Raw genomic sequence first — 17,471 nt, forward strand, 5'->3', positions numbered from 1 at the left:
TGACAAATTCTCTATGTGAAAACAAATAAGTAAAGCAAACATTTACCCAGTGTACTTTAATAGGGATGAAGGTTGCTAATACATGGGTACTGTACAACTTCATACAGTCAGCCCTTCGTATCCATGGGTTCTTTATCCATGGATTCAACCCTCCACGGCTTGAAAATGTTCCAAAAAGATATAAATTCCAAAAAGCAAATTTTATATAAGGGACACCATTGTACCACGCCACTGTATTTAATGGTAATTGAGCATTCATATTTTTTAGTATCCACAGAACCAAACCACAGCAGATACCAAGGGCCCACTGTATTAACACACAAACACATCTCACTCCTCCTCCTACTACCCTTTGTAGCAACCATTGGATTTTTTTTTGGGGGGGGGGGGAGTACATTGCACAAGCCAAAATCCAAAGCAAATTGAATAAAACAAACTGAGATCACTGCCAACAGCCTAAGAATAAGGTACATGATCAGAGAGTCAGCTACCTGCTGAATGTATGCTCAGCCGCAAATATTAGTTTGTTGTTGTGAGTAATCCCCCTATTCAGTTCTTCCTCCAGCTGGCTGGCCTGTTTCTATTACAGCTTTCTCCTATCTCTATGCCATCCTCCCTGTATCTATTTTCTGTCTGGCAAGATTCATATTTTCCCTTTCTCTTCCAAAGGCCCCCCACAGCATTCCCTGAGCTGTGACAGGCAGACATCAACCAGGCTTGCCCAGGCTTTCTCTTCATACCAGACCAAACCCTGAGACCTTGGGACAGCTCCTGGGATGCCATTAAATGTTACACATTTGCCACCATTGCTTAGGACTTGTCATCCAACTCTACATGCTGCTATCTAGACAGCAGATGCAGAGTAGAGGGTGAGTCCTGGCGCCAAAACTATCAGGAAGAAAAGATGATGTTAATTAGTAAATACACAGGCACCTGCTCCTCCAGAGATTCTTTGTACATTGCAGCAACAGACCAATGAAATCTTTCAAATTATAACAAGCTGCTCTTCTACTAGCTGAGCTAGAGACTTATACATAGCCCTTTCCACTTGTCAACAGCTGAGCCCACCTAAACTGGAGAATTTGCACTCTTGTTCCCTTCCTGGAGACGATGCATGAAAACTGAAGACTCGGGGTCAAGCTCTGATATTTGGCAACTCTACACCAGGATTGTTACATGTGAGGTGTGTCTCCTTGAGGAGATGTGAAACTTGCCAAAGGAGGCACAGGTTTTCCCTGAGCTCCGCTTTTTCTAACCAGTGCCATTTTTTTGCAACTTGGTTTTTCATTGGAAAAACAGTGGGATTTTACTGTGCCTGGTAGCAGAAGTTGTAATACAAAGCATGTCAGAATGTTCTGGATGTTTAGTCAATGCAATAAACTCACAGACAATTGGTTGAAAAGAATAATTTGTCAAAAGGTCAGACATAAGATGTAATATTCAGAACAGCTCAAATGTGTCCTATCTGTAGCTTAGCCACGTGTAGCTAAGTTAAGCAGGTTAAACTAGCTTAGTTCACTAAGATTCTGTTTTTTCAAACAAACACTAAATTTATATTATTACTTGATAGTCTGTTAAAATTACTGACTATGCAACTACTGCTAGTTGTTCAATACAGCCTTGCCCATGCATTCTGTAGTAAATTACCGTATTTTCCGGCGTATAAGACGACTGGGCATATAAGACTACCCCCAACTTTTCTAGTTAAAATATAGAGTTTGGGATATACTCGCCGTATAAGACTACCCCTCTTCCAATGCACACCAAATAAATTTTTTAAAAAAACATCAGATTTGATTTCAATATGGTAATTTTAATTCAAAGGCTTATGACATGCAGATATTTAGCAGGAAAACTTATTGTATACAAAGCCTGCTTGGATTGGTCAGCTCTCCCTGCCTGCCCAGCCCTCCCTGTCTCCAAGACTATCAGAGCGGTATTGCAAACACGGCTCTTTTTTCCATACCCCACGGCTGTTTTTGAGGTCCCCCCACCATATGCGGCGACCGCAGATTCTCCAGTCCGGCTCGGAAGTTTCAACACCTTGCCGTATCAGACGACCCCGGTGTATAAGACAACCCCCAACTTTTGAGAAGATTTTCCTGGGTTAAAAAGTAGTCTTATACGCCAGAAAATACAGTAACTCCAAGAATCAGCTTCTTAGGGGATTACTTAGGGGATTACTGCTCCCCCCCCCCCCCCAGAAGGCACCTGGCTCCATCTCACTCTCCTGCTGGTCCCAGAATTCTCCACAGGAAGAAGGACAAGTATAACCGGTGCTCCCTGGAAGAACTTCATGCTTGCATCGGACTCGTCCCCAGAAGGACTGAGCTGGCAATATTATTATTGTTTTTGTTATTATTGTTATTGTTGTTGTTGACCTTTAATTGTAAAGCCCTCAAACTCCTTTACCACCTCAGTAAGAGAGCCAGCTACACCTCTTTCTTTTCTCTGTGAACCCCATCCTTCCCTTGGCTCCCCACATTTCTCCTAACCTGATCCCCATTCGGCCTCTCCCTGTCTCCCTGCTTCCCTTCCTCTGTTCCCTCTGGAACTGCCGCTCTGCTGCCCCTAAAGCAACAGCAATTCATGACCTTTTTCTCTCTAAATCCTTTAACCTCCTCGCTCTCACCGAAACCTGGCTCCCAGCCCATGATACTGCTACCTCCGCTGCCCTTTCTTTTGGTGGTCTCTCCTTCACCCACACTAGCCATCCTGAGGGTCAAGGAGGAGAGGTTGGTATCTTGCTATCTAACTCCTGCCAGTTTCAAGTTCTATCTTTTCCCCCCAGCTATCATTTCTCTTCTTTTGAGTTTCATCCTATTAGACTCTTTTCTCCTCTACAGCTCCGGGTCGCAGTTATTAATCGCCCTCCTGGCTCTGCCACCCAGTTTCTCTCAGACTTTGAATCATGGCTGACATTCTTTCTTTCAGATTCAGTCCCCACTCTGATCCTAGGTGACTTCAATATCCACGTTGACGATTCCAATAACCCTACAACATCTCACTTTAACTCTCTGCTAGCTTCTTTTGGCCTCCAACCACATTTCAACTCTTCAACTCATTCTCTTGGTCACTGTCTTGACCTAGTTCTTGCTGCAAACTGTGCCATTTCTGACTACCTGGCACTTCACTTTCCACTATCTGATCATCATTTAATCTCCTTTGCTCTTACTTATACTCCTCCTCCTCGCCATACTATTCAACGCCATTTTTGTGATCTTCAATAACCACCTTGGTCTGACCCTGGTTTCATCTCTCTCTTCCCTAAATCTCGGGGATTCTGCTGATTCAGCTATGTCTTTATTTAACTCCACTCTTTCCTCAACTCTTGACCATTTTGCCCCTGTCTCTGTATGCACTTCTTCCTCTAAGACTAGACCTCAGCCCTGGCTTACCCCCAACATTAAGTTTCTCCAGTCCTGCTCTAGAGCGGCCAAACATCTTTGGAGAAAGTCCAAAGAGTAGGCTGATTTTATTCATTTCAAATTTGTTCTTTCTTCCTTCTCACGTGCCCTCAGCCTGAGGGCAGGGAACTGTCTAACTAAAAAGATTGCATGTACAGCACTGTGTAAATTTACAGCGCTTCATAAATAAAGGTTAATAATAATAATAAAAATAGAGATCAAGTGGGGATTTCTTTGTAAACAAAATGCAAACCCAAGAGGTTGCCTCTCACTTCAAGGCTTTCTTTCATGACTGATGTCATAATAGTACGCTTTGGTCTAAAACACCATATAGAAAATTGGAAGAAAAGAGTATATTATTTGTTGGTGTGCCCTTTCTCATGATTTTCATGCACAGAAAATGTAAGAACTGATTGAAGTAACATTTCATGAAAATAACCTAAGATTATTCCAGAGCTCATTCTTGATTATATTACAGTGAGTAGAAATTTTATGATAAAGAAAGATCATGCATGGCCCAATAGTTTCCTGAACAACATGCCATGCCAATGGAATAGCAGCAGTAGCAGCAGCTGCTGCAACAAGACACATATTTTAAAAATACCATATACACTGGATTATATAAATCAACGTCATGTGTAAAATAAGGGCAGGGTTTGGGGGACAAAATAATGGATTTTCATGGGCCTCATATAAAAGCGAATTCCACAAATGTGATGCCTACTTCAGACAAGCACAGTATCTGAGATCTAGCAACCCCTGTCTCAAGTGGTGAGCAATGCCTCTTATCCAGAAGACCCAGATGATGCAGCGCCAAAGAAGTGCCAAAAAGCTGTGGTGCCAATGGCTATTGTGCCCTTTCTGCAGTGCAAAAATGAGCAGAAAAGCCAGATCAGGGCCACAGTGTGTGGTTGCCATGGCCCCGATCTGGCGAAGAAAGAGGTGGCTGCAGGCCACCCCTTAGAGGTGGTCTGTTCAGCCCCTAACACAGTTATAATGACATAAGTGTTCATGTACTAGTGTTTCACTGCACCAGATGGATTCCCAATGAAGTGAATACCAGAATAAATTTGTTGTTCTTTAATAGCAAGCCTTTTTCCTGCTTTTGTGAAATGGGACTATTTATTTCATTTATATACATTATTCAATGTGTGCAGCTTGAGGGTGTGGATAGGTCTCTTGGATAGGTGAGAGCCATCATGGACCTGTGCCCTTCCTGGCTCTTAAAGACAGCCATTCTGGAGAATTACGGGCTAGTTTTCAATACCCTTTATAGGGGCAAGAATGTGTGGTGGCCTTCCAGCTCTAGTGATTCCTGAATGAGGTAGATTATCTAGATCCATTTTAATCTGGCTTCAGCTTCCAACTTGCCTATCAGACAGAGACAGTTTTGGTTAGCTTGGTTGATGACCTTTGCAGCAAACTGGACAGGGGATGTGTCCCTGGTTCTGTTTAACCTCTTTCATTACCATCTGGGCTGCCTCTCTGGCGTGTAACTTGGGGGCACTGTTTTACAGTGGTTCTGGTCCTTCTTTGAGGGGGAAACTCAGAAGGAAGTGCTGGGAGATGTCAATGTTTGACACCTGGCCGTTGGCCTCATTAGTTGCTTTATTCTTTATGCTACTCAAAATCCACATGAAAGCCCTGGGAAAGGATACTTGGGGACTGGTGGCTTGGTGTCACCAGTATGCTGAAGATATCCAACTTTACCTCACCTTTCTATTTAATTCCAGGAAGCTGTCTAAGTATTAAACCATGTTTACTGTCAGCAATGGATTGGATGAAAATAAAAACATTAATACTAAATCCAGACAAGACACAAGTTCTCCTGGTAAGTCAAAAGGCTTGTCAACAGATAGGAATTCAGCCTGTGCTGAAGAAATTTCAGGATCATAGCTTGAGTGTACTCCTGGACCCAAATGAGAGCCTGGATGTCCAGGTTTCAGCACTAGCTAGGAGTACATTTGCACCGGTACTAGTGTTCCCCCTGCACTCATTCCTGGAGATGTTGGATCTGACTATAGAGCCTTGAATACATCCTATTTGGATTACTGTAACACACTCTCCAAATAATTTGTAATCCAAACACGTCACTATAACTAGATTACTGAAACACACTCTGCAAGCCAGTGTGAAACAGTGTTTTGAGTATTGAACCATGACTCTGGAGACCAGGGTTCAAAGCCCCACTCAGCCATGGAAACACCCTGGGTGACCTTGGCCAAGTCATACTCTCTCAGCCTCAGTGGAAGTCAAAGACAAGCCTCCCCTGAACACATCTTGCCAACTAAACTCTGTGACAGATTCACCTTAGTCTTGTTGTAAATTGGAATTGACTTGAAGGCACCCAATAACAACAACACACTCTACAGTCGCCCCTCCATTTTCACGGACTTGAGATCTGCGGTTCTGATTATTTACGGAGGGGCAACCTCCATTAAAGTTAATGTTGCACGTGCCCGTGACACATGCACATGGCTGCACGCAGAAGTATGTGGCCATTCAAAGCTATGAGGCTTGAATATACACAAATATATGCAAATTTACGGGAAGAGGGGTCTGGAATGGATCCTCTGCAAATCCAGAGGGAGGACTGTATATGCAAGTGCCTTTGGAAATTGTTCAAAAACGTCAGCAACTCCAAAATGCTGTGGCCAGAGTGCTGAAAACATATTCAACAAAGTAAGTTAAAACAGGTTTACAAGATAAAAAAAGATTTGCTTTCACTTCAGTTTACAAGGAAGGAACTCTCCCTTTGCTGAGTTACTCAAGTGAGAACTGCTCTTGCACTTTCAACTCAGTTTGCAGCAACTGAAGTAAGCTGAGAGCAAAAGGGAAAAGTGGGAGGAGGAGAAAAAAAACTGGGATGTTTATAAAGTGCCTCAAAAAGTGGGACAACAGGATCGATCAGGACTGTCCCTTCCAAATTAAAACAGTTGGAGGGTATGGTATTTTTCAACTGGATTCTGGATTTCTCCTCATACAACAGCATAGGCACCTTTAAATCCTCATTTATTTAGTTATTTCATTTCATTTCATTTCTATGCCACTTTCCTCCCAGAGTGGAGCTTACATAAATAGTAAATTAAAATTGTTTACAACAATTGTTTACAACAAAATGTAAAAGCAATTAAAATCCCCTCATAAAGCACATTAAAATAATTTTAAAACCAAAAGTTTTAAAAATAAATAAAACATCCCCAATAAAAAATTTCCCCTATTTATACATTAAAAGCCTGTTTAAACAGAAACATTTTTTCCTTCCAGTGAAAGGCCAGCAGGGAGGGGGCCAGTCTAGACTTCCATGGAAGGGGGGTCCAGAGGTTGGGAGCAGCCACCAAGAAGGCTCTCTCTCGTGTCCTCACCAAGTGAGGCTGTGATGGTGGTGGCACTGAGAGAAAGCCTTCTCATGAAGATCTTGGAGTTGTGGCAGGTTTGTATGGGGAGATATGGTCTTGGGTCTGGACCCAAGCTGCAAAGGGCTTTATAGGTCACAACCAGCACTCTGAATTTTACCCAGGAGTGAATCAGTAGCCAGTGAAGCTGTTTTAACAAGGGTGTTATATGTTCCCTATAACTCCCTGTAATTGTTACTGTATGTAAAAAGCTACTCTGCATTATATCTTTAAAAAAGTGAAGTACAACACGACGGGCATGTCAATATTCTGCAAAGACTGTAAATAAGAGTAAGGAAAACGAAATTAGGAAAGGACTGGGGTTCAAGTTTAGGCATTAATGAAGTTGTAACCTTGTTTCCAACAGGGCTTTTGGCCTCTGCATGGATTTACTACCAGCCTGTTCAGTTCAGCCTGTACTTCATTTCTCAATAAATAACTGGCAAACTATTTCCAAGAGAGACAAAGTGTCCCCTCCCCCTTGGCTTTTGCAGTCTACGAGCCAAGCCCACCCCCTACCCTCAAAGAAAAGGAGAGGCCTAAACTGGGAACGGCTAGTAATGAGATATAAAGGATTAAGTGTGCAAGGTCTGGTGTGCCATTTAATTTTTTTTGTTGTTGTGAGGAATAAGATATTAGGGTTTTAAAAGTCCCCCATAAAAAAGACATTCCTTGTAGTCTATTCTGTCACATGTTTGAGATTTACACAGCATAGACACACACACACTCATATGCACAAATAGCACAGGGGGAGCCTGGAAAGCTTTAGAAAACCAGAGGTTGGGAGCAGCCACCAAGAAGGCTCTCTCTCGTGTCCTCACCAAGTGAGGCTGTGATGGTGGTGGCACTGAGAGAAAGCCTTCTCATGAAGATCTTGGAGTTGTGGCAGGTTTGTATGGGGAGATATGGTCTTGGGTCTGGACCCAAGCTGCAAAGGGCTTTATAGGTCACAACCAGCACTCTGAATTTTACCCAGGAGTGAATCAGTAGCCAGTGAAGCTGTTTTAACAAGGGTGTTATAACTCCCTGTAATTGTTACTGTATGTAAAAAGCTACTCTGCATTATATCTTTAAAAAAGTGAAGTACAACACGACGGGCATGTCAATATTCTGCAAAGACTGTAAATAAGAGTAAGGAAAACGAAATTAGGAAAGGACTGGGGTTCAAGTTTAGGCATTAATGAAGTTGTAACCTTGTTTCCAACAGGGCTTTTGGCCTCTGCATGGATTTACTACCAGCCTGTTCAGTTCAGCCTGTACTTCATTTCTCAATAAATAACTGGCAAACTATTTCCAAGAGAGACAAAGTGTCCCCTCCCCCTTGGCTTTTGCAGTCTACGAGCCAAGCCCACCCCCTACCCTCAAAGAAAAGGAGAGGCCTAAACTGGGAACAGCTAGTAATGAGATATAAAGGATTAAGTGTGCAAGGTCTGGTGTGCCATTTAATTTTTTTTGTTGTTGTGAGGAATAAGATATTAGGGTTTTAAAAGTCCCCCATAAAAAAGACATTCCTTGTAGTCTATTCTGTCACATGTTTGAGATTTACACAGCATAGACACACACACACTCATATGCACAAATAGCACAGGGGGAGCCTGGAAAGCTTTAGAAAACCAGCGTGACCCATCAAACATTCACCTCCCACAAAAGGGTGGGCAGTATGTTGGGGGGGGGGGGTGGAGGAAGAGAGGGATATCTAATGCTTTCCAGTTGTGGAAAGTTATAACAAAAAAATGGGGAGCAAGAGACAGAGAGAAAGAGACAGGGAGAAAGACAGGGCAGGAACAGTTGCTTTGGAGGCTGATCACTCCAGTGTGGTAAGTCTGGCAAAATGCATGCAATTCAGTGACTTAATTTTCAAGTAGTTGTTAAGTGTATTACCTGAATTAGTTTTGATGACTTAAATGTGCATGGCGTGACCTTTGATACCAGACACTCCTTTTGAGAGGGGTTCTACTAGAGATCGACAATGCAAGGCTGAGTCTTTCTTTGTTCCTTGCTTAGCTAATGGTGACAGAAAGAAGTGGACTCAGAGCTGGTGGAGTGCTGCTCAAGTCCTGAAATTTACATCAGTTGAATACATATCCTTGCTTGGAATTTCTGTTAACCCTCTACTACTGTTATTTTGGGGTTGCAGCATTTCTGGACCTTAAACTTGCAGAAAAATAGCAAAACACTTTTTTTCTTTTTAAAATTAGCTCCAGCTTCCACAGTAGTATGGGGGTGTGGGTGGCTAGATTAGATAACAATTTCTATTCTGTATGATGTGAGTTTTACTATCCAAATGAAGGGCAAACTCAGTGACAGAAAAACGTAATTGGCAGGAGCTCATGTTTTAACCACACACACACACACACACACACACACACACTCCTGCTATGAGGAAGACTTTATTATTTCAGATTTTGGAGAAACAGGAACTGTCCTTGCACATTTTTTCCCCTGTCTTCAGAAATGTGAGTTTAGCAAGTAAAGGGTGGAGGTAGAATACTTTTACACAACTGGAAGAATGCAACAAGGAGCAGTAAGTTTAGCATGGAATTCGCTTTATTTCATAATCTTAACAGAGCATGCCAACTACCAGTTAACTCAAAATTCCCTTCACGTTTCTAAAATTACTTTGAAGCAGGTGGGTGTAAGGTAAAGAAGCCTATAGATTTGGGTCAAAAGTTTATTCAGTGTGTATATCATATATTATAAATTATTATCCCCCCCCCCCCCCGTCTTAAGCCATATTTTTCTATTTACTGCTGTTGGGAGGGGATGATTTTGGAGTTGTAGTCATGGCTGGGAAAGGAAAGAATTAAGCTTCCTCATAAATTTAACAGTTCCTCCTCTAAAGTCCTCATCTAGATACACCCCCACATACACTTTTAAATAAAACCAAACTAGAAAATTTTAAAATATTAGGAACATCATGAACTGTATATCTTGGCTCCAATCTGCTGTGAAATCATGACTTGTGTAGATCTTTATTTATAATGCCTCGCTCTAGTCTATGCTATCACAAAAATCATCATTTTTCTATAAAATGCCTAAATTGTGACAAGCTACTCTGATCCTCACCTGCCCTACTGTTCCCAACTTGTGCTGATTACTTTTCTTATGACTCTCTTCCAGCTAGAACTAATTTTAGCAGACTGTGTGGAAACAATTTTTAAAAAGCAAAAATATTTTCATTTTGTTTATCAGTTTTCATCTACAGCAGCCTTCCACAATCTGATGTCCTGTAGATATTTTGGAAGGTACCATTTGTCATTCCTGACCACCAGCTAAGCTACCTAGGGTTGGTGGAAATTGTAGTTCAAAAGACTTTGAGAGCACCAGCTTACAGAGAAGCTTAATTGCAGTACAGGATGAGTTTCCTTTATCTGGAATTCCAAAATCCAAAACTGTCCTCATGGGTGGCAGAAATAGTGACACCTTTGCTTTCTGATGGTTTAGTGTATACAAATTTTGTTTCAGGCACAGAATTATTTAAAATATTATGTTCAAAATTCCCTTGAGGCTATATATACAAGGTATAAGAAACATAAATGAATTTAATGTTTAGCCTTGGGTCCCATCTCCAAGGTATCTTATTATGTATATCCAAATACAGTGCGCCCGCACCATATGGCGGTGCGCTATATGTGGCTTCCTGCTTATGTGGAAACCATGCAACAATATAAACAATGGCACATGTGCCAGTGCACACGCACCCCATTGTTTCCTATAGGGAGCGAGCATATGCAGATTTTCCCTTACATGGGGGAGGGGGGTTTCCAAAACGGATCCCCCACATAAGGAGAGGGCCCACTGTATTCAAAAATTCAAAATCCAAAATACTTCTGATCTCCAGCATTTTGGATAAAGGAAACTCAACCTCTACTTGTATTTCATTTTTAATAACACACACTTATCTGGATTCCACTATGGTATACTGATTTATCAATATTTGCATCAGAACCTCTATTATATTGAGTCTGACTATGAATCCATTAAATATTGTATATTCTGCCTGGCAATAGCTCTCATGGTTTTTAGGTAGAGGTCTTTCCCAGCCCTGTTTAGAGAGATAATTTGCAAAGCATGTGTTCTACTAATCTGCTATGTCCCTTCCTTGTTGCCCTTTGTTTGCACTATATAAACCTTGAAAGTCCATCTTCCAAGGGTTTTGCCTTGGGAGAAGGTGCACCCCATCTCAGGGACCATGTAAGACAGCCATGGAAATGTCAGCTATGAGATAGTCTGAATTTAGAAATAGTCGCTTAGGGGTCCAGTTCTACCAGCTGTGTGAGGGGACACTGGACCCCATCAGCTAAAGGATTGGAATGCTTTCTCTGCTATAAACCGCCTGCAGAACATTTACTACCAACAGAACTTATTTTATAACAGTGATGCACCAGTTTTGCAGTAACAAAGTGATTTGGAGACCTGGAGTTACAACCAGATCCAGCTCAGAAAACCAACTACACAAATGATATGAGGATTTGAATTAGCATATCTAGACCTGCTTGGCTAAGCACATCACAACTATTTTCAGGTAGTCGCAAATAGAAAGTGGTCATTTCTAGATTTTCCCTAGGCTCATTCAGATGTGTCTTTATTTTAAATACATGCATCAAAATAACTTTTGCATTTGCAATTTACTTTATCTATATATCCTGCTTAATGCTATAAAGAGACACTCCCATTATAGAAGAAACAACCTCACCTATTATCCTGCATCAGCAGAATAAATTATTCTGGGTGGGGGGGGGGAGGATGCTATATACTTACCATATATGGCAATAATTAAAATTACTCCTTTGACATATCAACTGTAACAAGTCTGCTTGTTACAGTTGATATGTCAAATACATCCTGTTAAAAAGCTCTGCATTTTGTCTTCTGGAAATTAAGCTTCCTGCTTTAATTAATTAATCAAGTCAGTGGCATTAATAGGGTTTTAAACATGTCTGGTGTTCCCTTAAGAACTTGGTGCTCAGTGTTTGCTTGACATTCTGATGATCTAGCTGCCACTTGCTCATGGCAGCATATCTTTGATGCATGCCTTCATGCCAAAATCAAATGTCCCTAGCGAAGAAAGCAGAACCAACCAACCAGCCCAAGTTCATTTCTGATCAGCTTTTTGAGTGCTAACTGAACTCGACAGGTTTGCCACTGTCTCTGCCAGAAATCTGCCATGCCCACCCCTAGTTGTAATACCTTTGGCATACAGCACAGAGCATCTTGTATCATGAAGAAGACTTTTCTGCAGCTAGATTTAATCATGTAACAAACACAAACAAGCAGTCACAATACCAGGACAAAGATATGAAGATCTTATTATATGTATCCTTGGGGTGGGAGTGGGGGGAGGTTAACCCATCCACTGCTCTTTATTGAGAAACCTTTAAGCCTGTTTTTTCAATAAAGAGATGCAGGTAGTGCATAGAACCATCTTTTCAAGAGATTATCAAAGATTCATAAATGTGGTTTCAGAAACATCAAAAAAAAATCTAGGTACCTGGTACTACAGGCTGAGTCTCCCTTACCCAAAATACTTGGGACCAGAAGTGTTTTGGATTTCAGATTTTTAAATTTTTTTGGAATATCTGTATATACATAATGAGCTATCTTAGGGATGGCACCCAAGTCTAAACATGACATTCATTTATGTTTTTATATACCTTATAAATATAGTTTTAAAGTAATTTTATATATAATATTTTAAAATAATTTTGTGCATGAAACAAAGTCTGTGTGCACTGAACCATCAGAAAGCAAAGGTGTCATTATTTCAGCCATCCATGTAAACAATTGTGGATTTTGGAATTGTGAATAAGTCAGATTCAACCTGCAGTTTTGTTTTTGTTTTTTGAACCAATGATCCCTCTGTTACAAAGAATAACAAGCACATCAGTGAGTAATACCAGGCTTGGATCAATTTTTAATGCACAGCATGGTTTCTACCATATTCCTTGTCTACTTACATCTTGCCAATCCTCTGTTTCCCAACTGTAGGTAGCACATTCAGCTGTTTGACATTCCTGCTCAGAGACTGGTCGGCTGGATTGATTGCATTCTGTCTCTCTAGTTGTTTTGTGAGTACCAATGTGGCAGAAGACGCTTCTCTGTTGAACACCTCTCCCACAGGACACTGAACACTGATGAGGAGAAAAAGTAAGTGTCAAAAACATTGCCCATCTCTAGATGTTAGTCTACAAAAGCTCATGCTGCCAACTTTTCTTTCAGTTAGTCTCAAAGATGCTACAAGATCTCTTTACATAGTGATTTCACAGACTTGAATTATGAACTGTACAAATGAGAGTAAGCCATACAACACGGGGTTGCTTGTTCCCCAGTAATGGGTTTCCTGTTCCCTTATGACAACTCCATGAATTTCATAAAGTTTTCTTAGGCAGGGAATACACAGATGTGGTTTTGCCAGTTTCCTTCTCTGAAATATAGCCTACAGAACTTGCTATTCATTGGTGGTCTCCCATCCAAGTACTAACTGGGGCTGATCCTGCTTAGCTTCCAAGATCAGCCAGTATCTGGTTCCTTTAGGTTATTTAGTACTGCTACCTAAAATCTGTTGACATAGGCAACAACCTAGACTTCTGTCAATTTAATATTGCCCTTCTTTTGAGCCACAGGAAAGTTCCTGTGGGGAAAGTACAAGATTTACATGTGCAAGCATACCAGTTTCTACTAGATTGTTCAATGCATAGCTCTTTGTACAAAATTCTTTGTAGAAACTGCTCTCCTTTCCAGGTTGCTAGCAAAGTGACAATCACAGTAACATAGATAAAAATTTGAGCTTGCAAAAGTTACCCTTTAGTCACAGGATCCTCCCCTAATGCACAATTGGTTTCAACAACTCCATGACATAATGAAAATTAACACAACTGCAAGAGCAGCAAAGAGCAAAACTGAATGCTACTGCATCTGCCGATAAAGCCTAGTGGTGGAAAGGGGCTGAATCTGCACTGCAGAAATAATGCAGTTTGACACTGCTTTAACTGCCATGGCCCCATGTTATGGTATACTGGGATTTGCAGTTTGTTATGGCACCAGAGCTCTCTGGCAGAGAATGCTAACTATCTCACCAAACTACAAATCCCAGTATTTCACAGCACTGAGCCATGGCAGTTAAAGCAGTGTCACCCTGTATTATTTTTGCAGTGTAGACTCACTGAAACACTATAAGGTGGGATCACAGCCACATTATAAAATAACTGGGTGTCTTCTTCTTCCTTCCTATGGGATACCCATGGAATACCTGCTATAATAATAATAATAATAATAATAATAATAATAATAATAATATGTTTTATTTATAGACCGCTATTCCGCGATGATCATAGCGGTGTACAGTAAAATCGTTAATACAATAAAAATACAGTTAAAGGAGGGAGAAGTCTCATCCTTCAGGCAGTCCAAGATGTTGCTGGTCTGCCTGCTGGCTCCCTCTGAGGCCGAGATGACAGTTGAGGAGGGAGGGGCCTCTTCCTTCAGGCAGTCCAAGATGTTGCTGGTCTGCCTGATGGCTCCCTCTGAGGCCGAGATGACAGTTGAGGAGGGAGGGGCCTCTTCCTTCAGGCAGTCCAAGATGTTGCTGGTCTGCCTGATGGCTCCCTCTGAGGCCGAGATGACAGTTGAGGAGGGAGGGGCCTCTTCCTTCAGGCAGTCCAAGATGTTGCTGGTCTGCCTGATGGCTCCCTCTGAGGCCGAGATGACAGTTGAGGAGGGAGGGGCCTCTTCCTTCAGGCAGTCCAAGATGTTGCTGGTCTGCCTGATGGCTCCCTCTGAGGCCGAGATGACAGTTGAGGAGGGAGGGGCCTCTTCCTTCAGGCAGTCCAAGATGTTGCTGGTCTGCCTGATGGCTCCCTCTGAGGCCGAGATGACAGTTGAGGAGGGAGGGGCCTCTTCCTTCAGGCAGTCCCTGATGTTGCTGGTCTGCCTGATGGCTCCCTCTGAGGCCGAGATGACAGTTGAGGAGGGAGGGGCCTCTTCCTTCAGGCAGTCCCTGATGTTGCTGGGTCTGCCTGATGGCTCCCTCTGAGGCCGAGATGACAGTTGAGGAGGGAGGGGCCTCTTCCTTCAGGCAGTCCAAGATGTTGCTGGGTCTGCCTGATGGCTCCCTCTGAGGCCGAGATGACAGTTGAGGAGGGAGGGGCCTCTTCCTTCAGGCAGTCCAAGATGTTGCTGGGTCTGCCTGATGGCTCCCTCTGAGGCCGAGATGACAGTTGAGGAGGGAGGGGCCTCTTCCTTCAGGCAGTCCAAGATGTTGCTGGGTCTGCCTGATGGCTCCCTCTGAGGCCAAGATGACAGTTGAGGAGGGAGGGGCCTCTTCCTTCAGGCAGTCCAAGATGTTGCTGGGTCTGCCTGATGGCTCCCTCTGAGGCCGAGATGACAGCTGAGGAGGGAGGGGCCTCTTCCTCCAGGCAGTCCAAGATGTTGCTGGGTCTGCCTGATGGCTCCCTCTGAGGCCGAGATGACAGTTGAGGAGGGAGGGGCCTCTTCCTTCAGGCAGTCCCTGATGTTGCTGGTCTGCCTGATGGCTCCCTCTGAGGCCGAGATGACAGTTGAGGAGGGAGGGGCCTCTTCCTTCAGGCAGTCCAAGATGTTGCTGGGTCTGCCTGATGGCTCCCTCTGAGGCCGAGATGACAGTTGAGGAGGGAGGGGCCTCTTCCTTCAGGCAGTCCCTGATGTTGCTGGTCTGCCTGATGGCTCCCTCTGAGGCCGAGATGACAGTTGAGGAGGGAGGGGCCTCTTCCTTCAGGCAGTCCAAGATGTTGCTGGGTCTGCCTGATGACTCCCTTTGAGGCCGAGATGACAGTTGAGGAGGGAGGGGCCTCTTCCTTCAGGCAGTCCAAGATGTTGCTGGTCTGCCTGCTGGCTCCCTCTGAGGCCGAGATATATATATAGCATGTGTGTTCCAGTTTCCTTGCTAAGAAACTCTCTGCTTTATTACATCTTCCTCTGATTGTTGCTTTGGTGTTATCATCGCAACATATTCAGTCTAAAGTTACTTGTAATGAAAGCTAGCAATTTTTCAAATGGTCTTTGTTTTTAATTTAATAGTAATTAGCTAAAAGTTAAGAATCATATTGTTTACAATGTGTAGATATTCTTACATGCAAATCAAACATACAGAGCTCACTTACAGTTAATGGGATGCAATATTGCTGCTAAGTACATGTTGCAGCCCATGTTTACAAAGGAGTAAGTCCCTTGTTCTAGTTTGATTTACTTCCTAGTAAATTTCCATAGAATTACTGCCTGAATGAGGCAATGGGTGATATATTCATTAGTACCTGAAAGGCAGTTTGAGTGTGTCTAGAAGAGGATAATTAAATGTAGAGAGAAAAGATTTAAAAGTCAAGAAGGTTTCTAGCGGAAACTTTTGTAGCTGATATTATTAAGCTGACATTTAGCATTTTTGAAGATAAGAATTCGATAGGCCTTACTAATTATGCAAGAACTATTGAACTGTAATTTATAATCTATTAATGTAATATTTTAAAGTGTTCTTTAATTTTTAAGACACTTTGAAAGAGATAATATTTAGTCATTTGCAGGTATTACTTTTTTAGTGCTCTTGTTCAGATAAGAATGATAATACACGCACACACATGCACCCCCCCCCCCAATAATGTCACATTTGTAAAAACAAACTCTTTGGATTTCAGTGCAAATTAGTCATTTTGTACAAATTAAAATTCACATCATTTTCCTACACTTACAGTAAGGAACAAGGTCAAAAAGTACCATCTTTTATGGGGAAAATGTAAAAACTAGTTTCTCTTATATTGTATTCCTTTAGTCTCAGTGTATCCTATAAAACAAGTAGACCCAAAGAACATGCTGACTGTGGACATTCCTTTAGGCTATAAATATTTATGAAAGGTTAGTTTTGTTACTTGAAGAAGTGGAACACAATACAGCTTGATTTCCACACTAGGCTGATGCAAATGCTTCCCATATGGTGTAGTGCTTTCTATTGTGATTAATAACACTGTTTATTCTCTGCATTCCTCATGAAATAGTTGGATAGCAAAATCCAGAATTACGTACACAAAATAGTTCACTTTAATGTAGTTTGAAAGAGGTTTTGTCCCCCTCCTTGTAATATTCAGAGGTTTCATTATATGACTGATACAATATGGGGGAAGCTAAATTAAAATTAGAAGAATTATTCCTATTATTAATGAGTTGATACAATAAGGTAGTGATAGCTCTTTAGAGACGTTCTCCCCCTTACCCATCTTGAATATTTTCCATTATAATGGGGATAGGAGGTAAAAAGAAGTTTTGAAAATAGAAAGCAGGCTGATTGGTTAATTAGTTGGGGGGGGGGGATGAAGCATCAGTAGTACCACAATGTTCACTTTGGAAGATGTGACAGAGGGAGAAGTAGGAGAATACTTGGTCCATATTTCTAAAGCCACCTTGAATTGCCTAGAATCCTAGTTTCAGGAAAAATGTGTGGCATAAACAAAGATGATGATGATGATGATGATGATGATGATGATGATGATGATGATCTAAAGAAGAATCCAGAATAGTTTCAGAAGAAGCTATATTTCAGTGGCGGATAACCTTCAGGTGTGGGTAACTTTGTTGGCAGCATGCATCTCATACCAATCTTGATGGCTGTTGCCACCTCCTGCTACCAAGTACATTACCAGGCTGTTAA

At 42.0% G+C, this 17,471-nt stretch overlaps 1 protein-coding gene and 1 long non-coding RNA gene across 4 annotated transcripts in view; one reads left to right on the plus strand and one right to left on the minus strand.

Annotated features, from left to right (window-relative positions):
- Positions 1-17,471, minus strand: part of LOC149321293 (A disintegrin and metalloproteinase with thrombospondin motifs 9-like) — a 186,200-nt gene that overhangs the window by 23,704 nt on the left and 145,025 nt on the right. The window contains exon 30 of the mRNA XM_089519004.1: positions 12,760-12,933. Coding sequence (XP_089375130.1) covers positions 12,760-12,933 — 174 coding nt within the window. The remainder of the gene's footprint in view (positions 1-12,759; positions 12,934-17,471) is intronic.
- The window catches only part of LOC149321294 (uncharacterized), a 31,715-nt gene continuing 22,612 nt past the window's right edge, over positions 8,369-17,471 (plus strand). The window contains exons 1-2 of one of the 3 annotated variants that reach the window (XR_016280819.1): positions 8,369-8,619; positions 12,791-12,949. This is a non-coding gene — a long non-coding RNA (uncharacterized LOC149321294). The remainder of the gene's footprint in view (positions 8,620-12,790; positions 12,950-17,471) is intronic. The other 2 variants (XR_016280821.1, XR_016280820.1) reach the window with 2 other exon arrangements.

Source organism: Sceloporus occidentalis, unplaced genomic scaffold, assembly GCF_023333645.1.
Source record: "Sceloporus occidentalis isolate IW3139 unplaced genomic scaffold, rSceOcc1.0.p SCAF_1, whole genome shotgun sequence".
NCBI classification, from domain to species: Eukaryota; Metazoa; Chordata; class Lepidosauria; order Squamata; family Phrynosomatidae; genus Sceloporus; species Sceloporus occidentalis.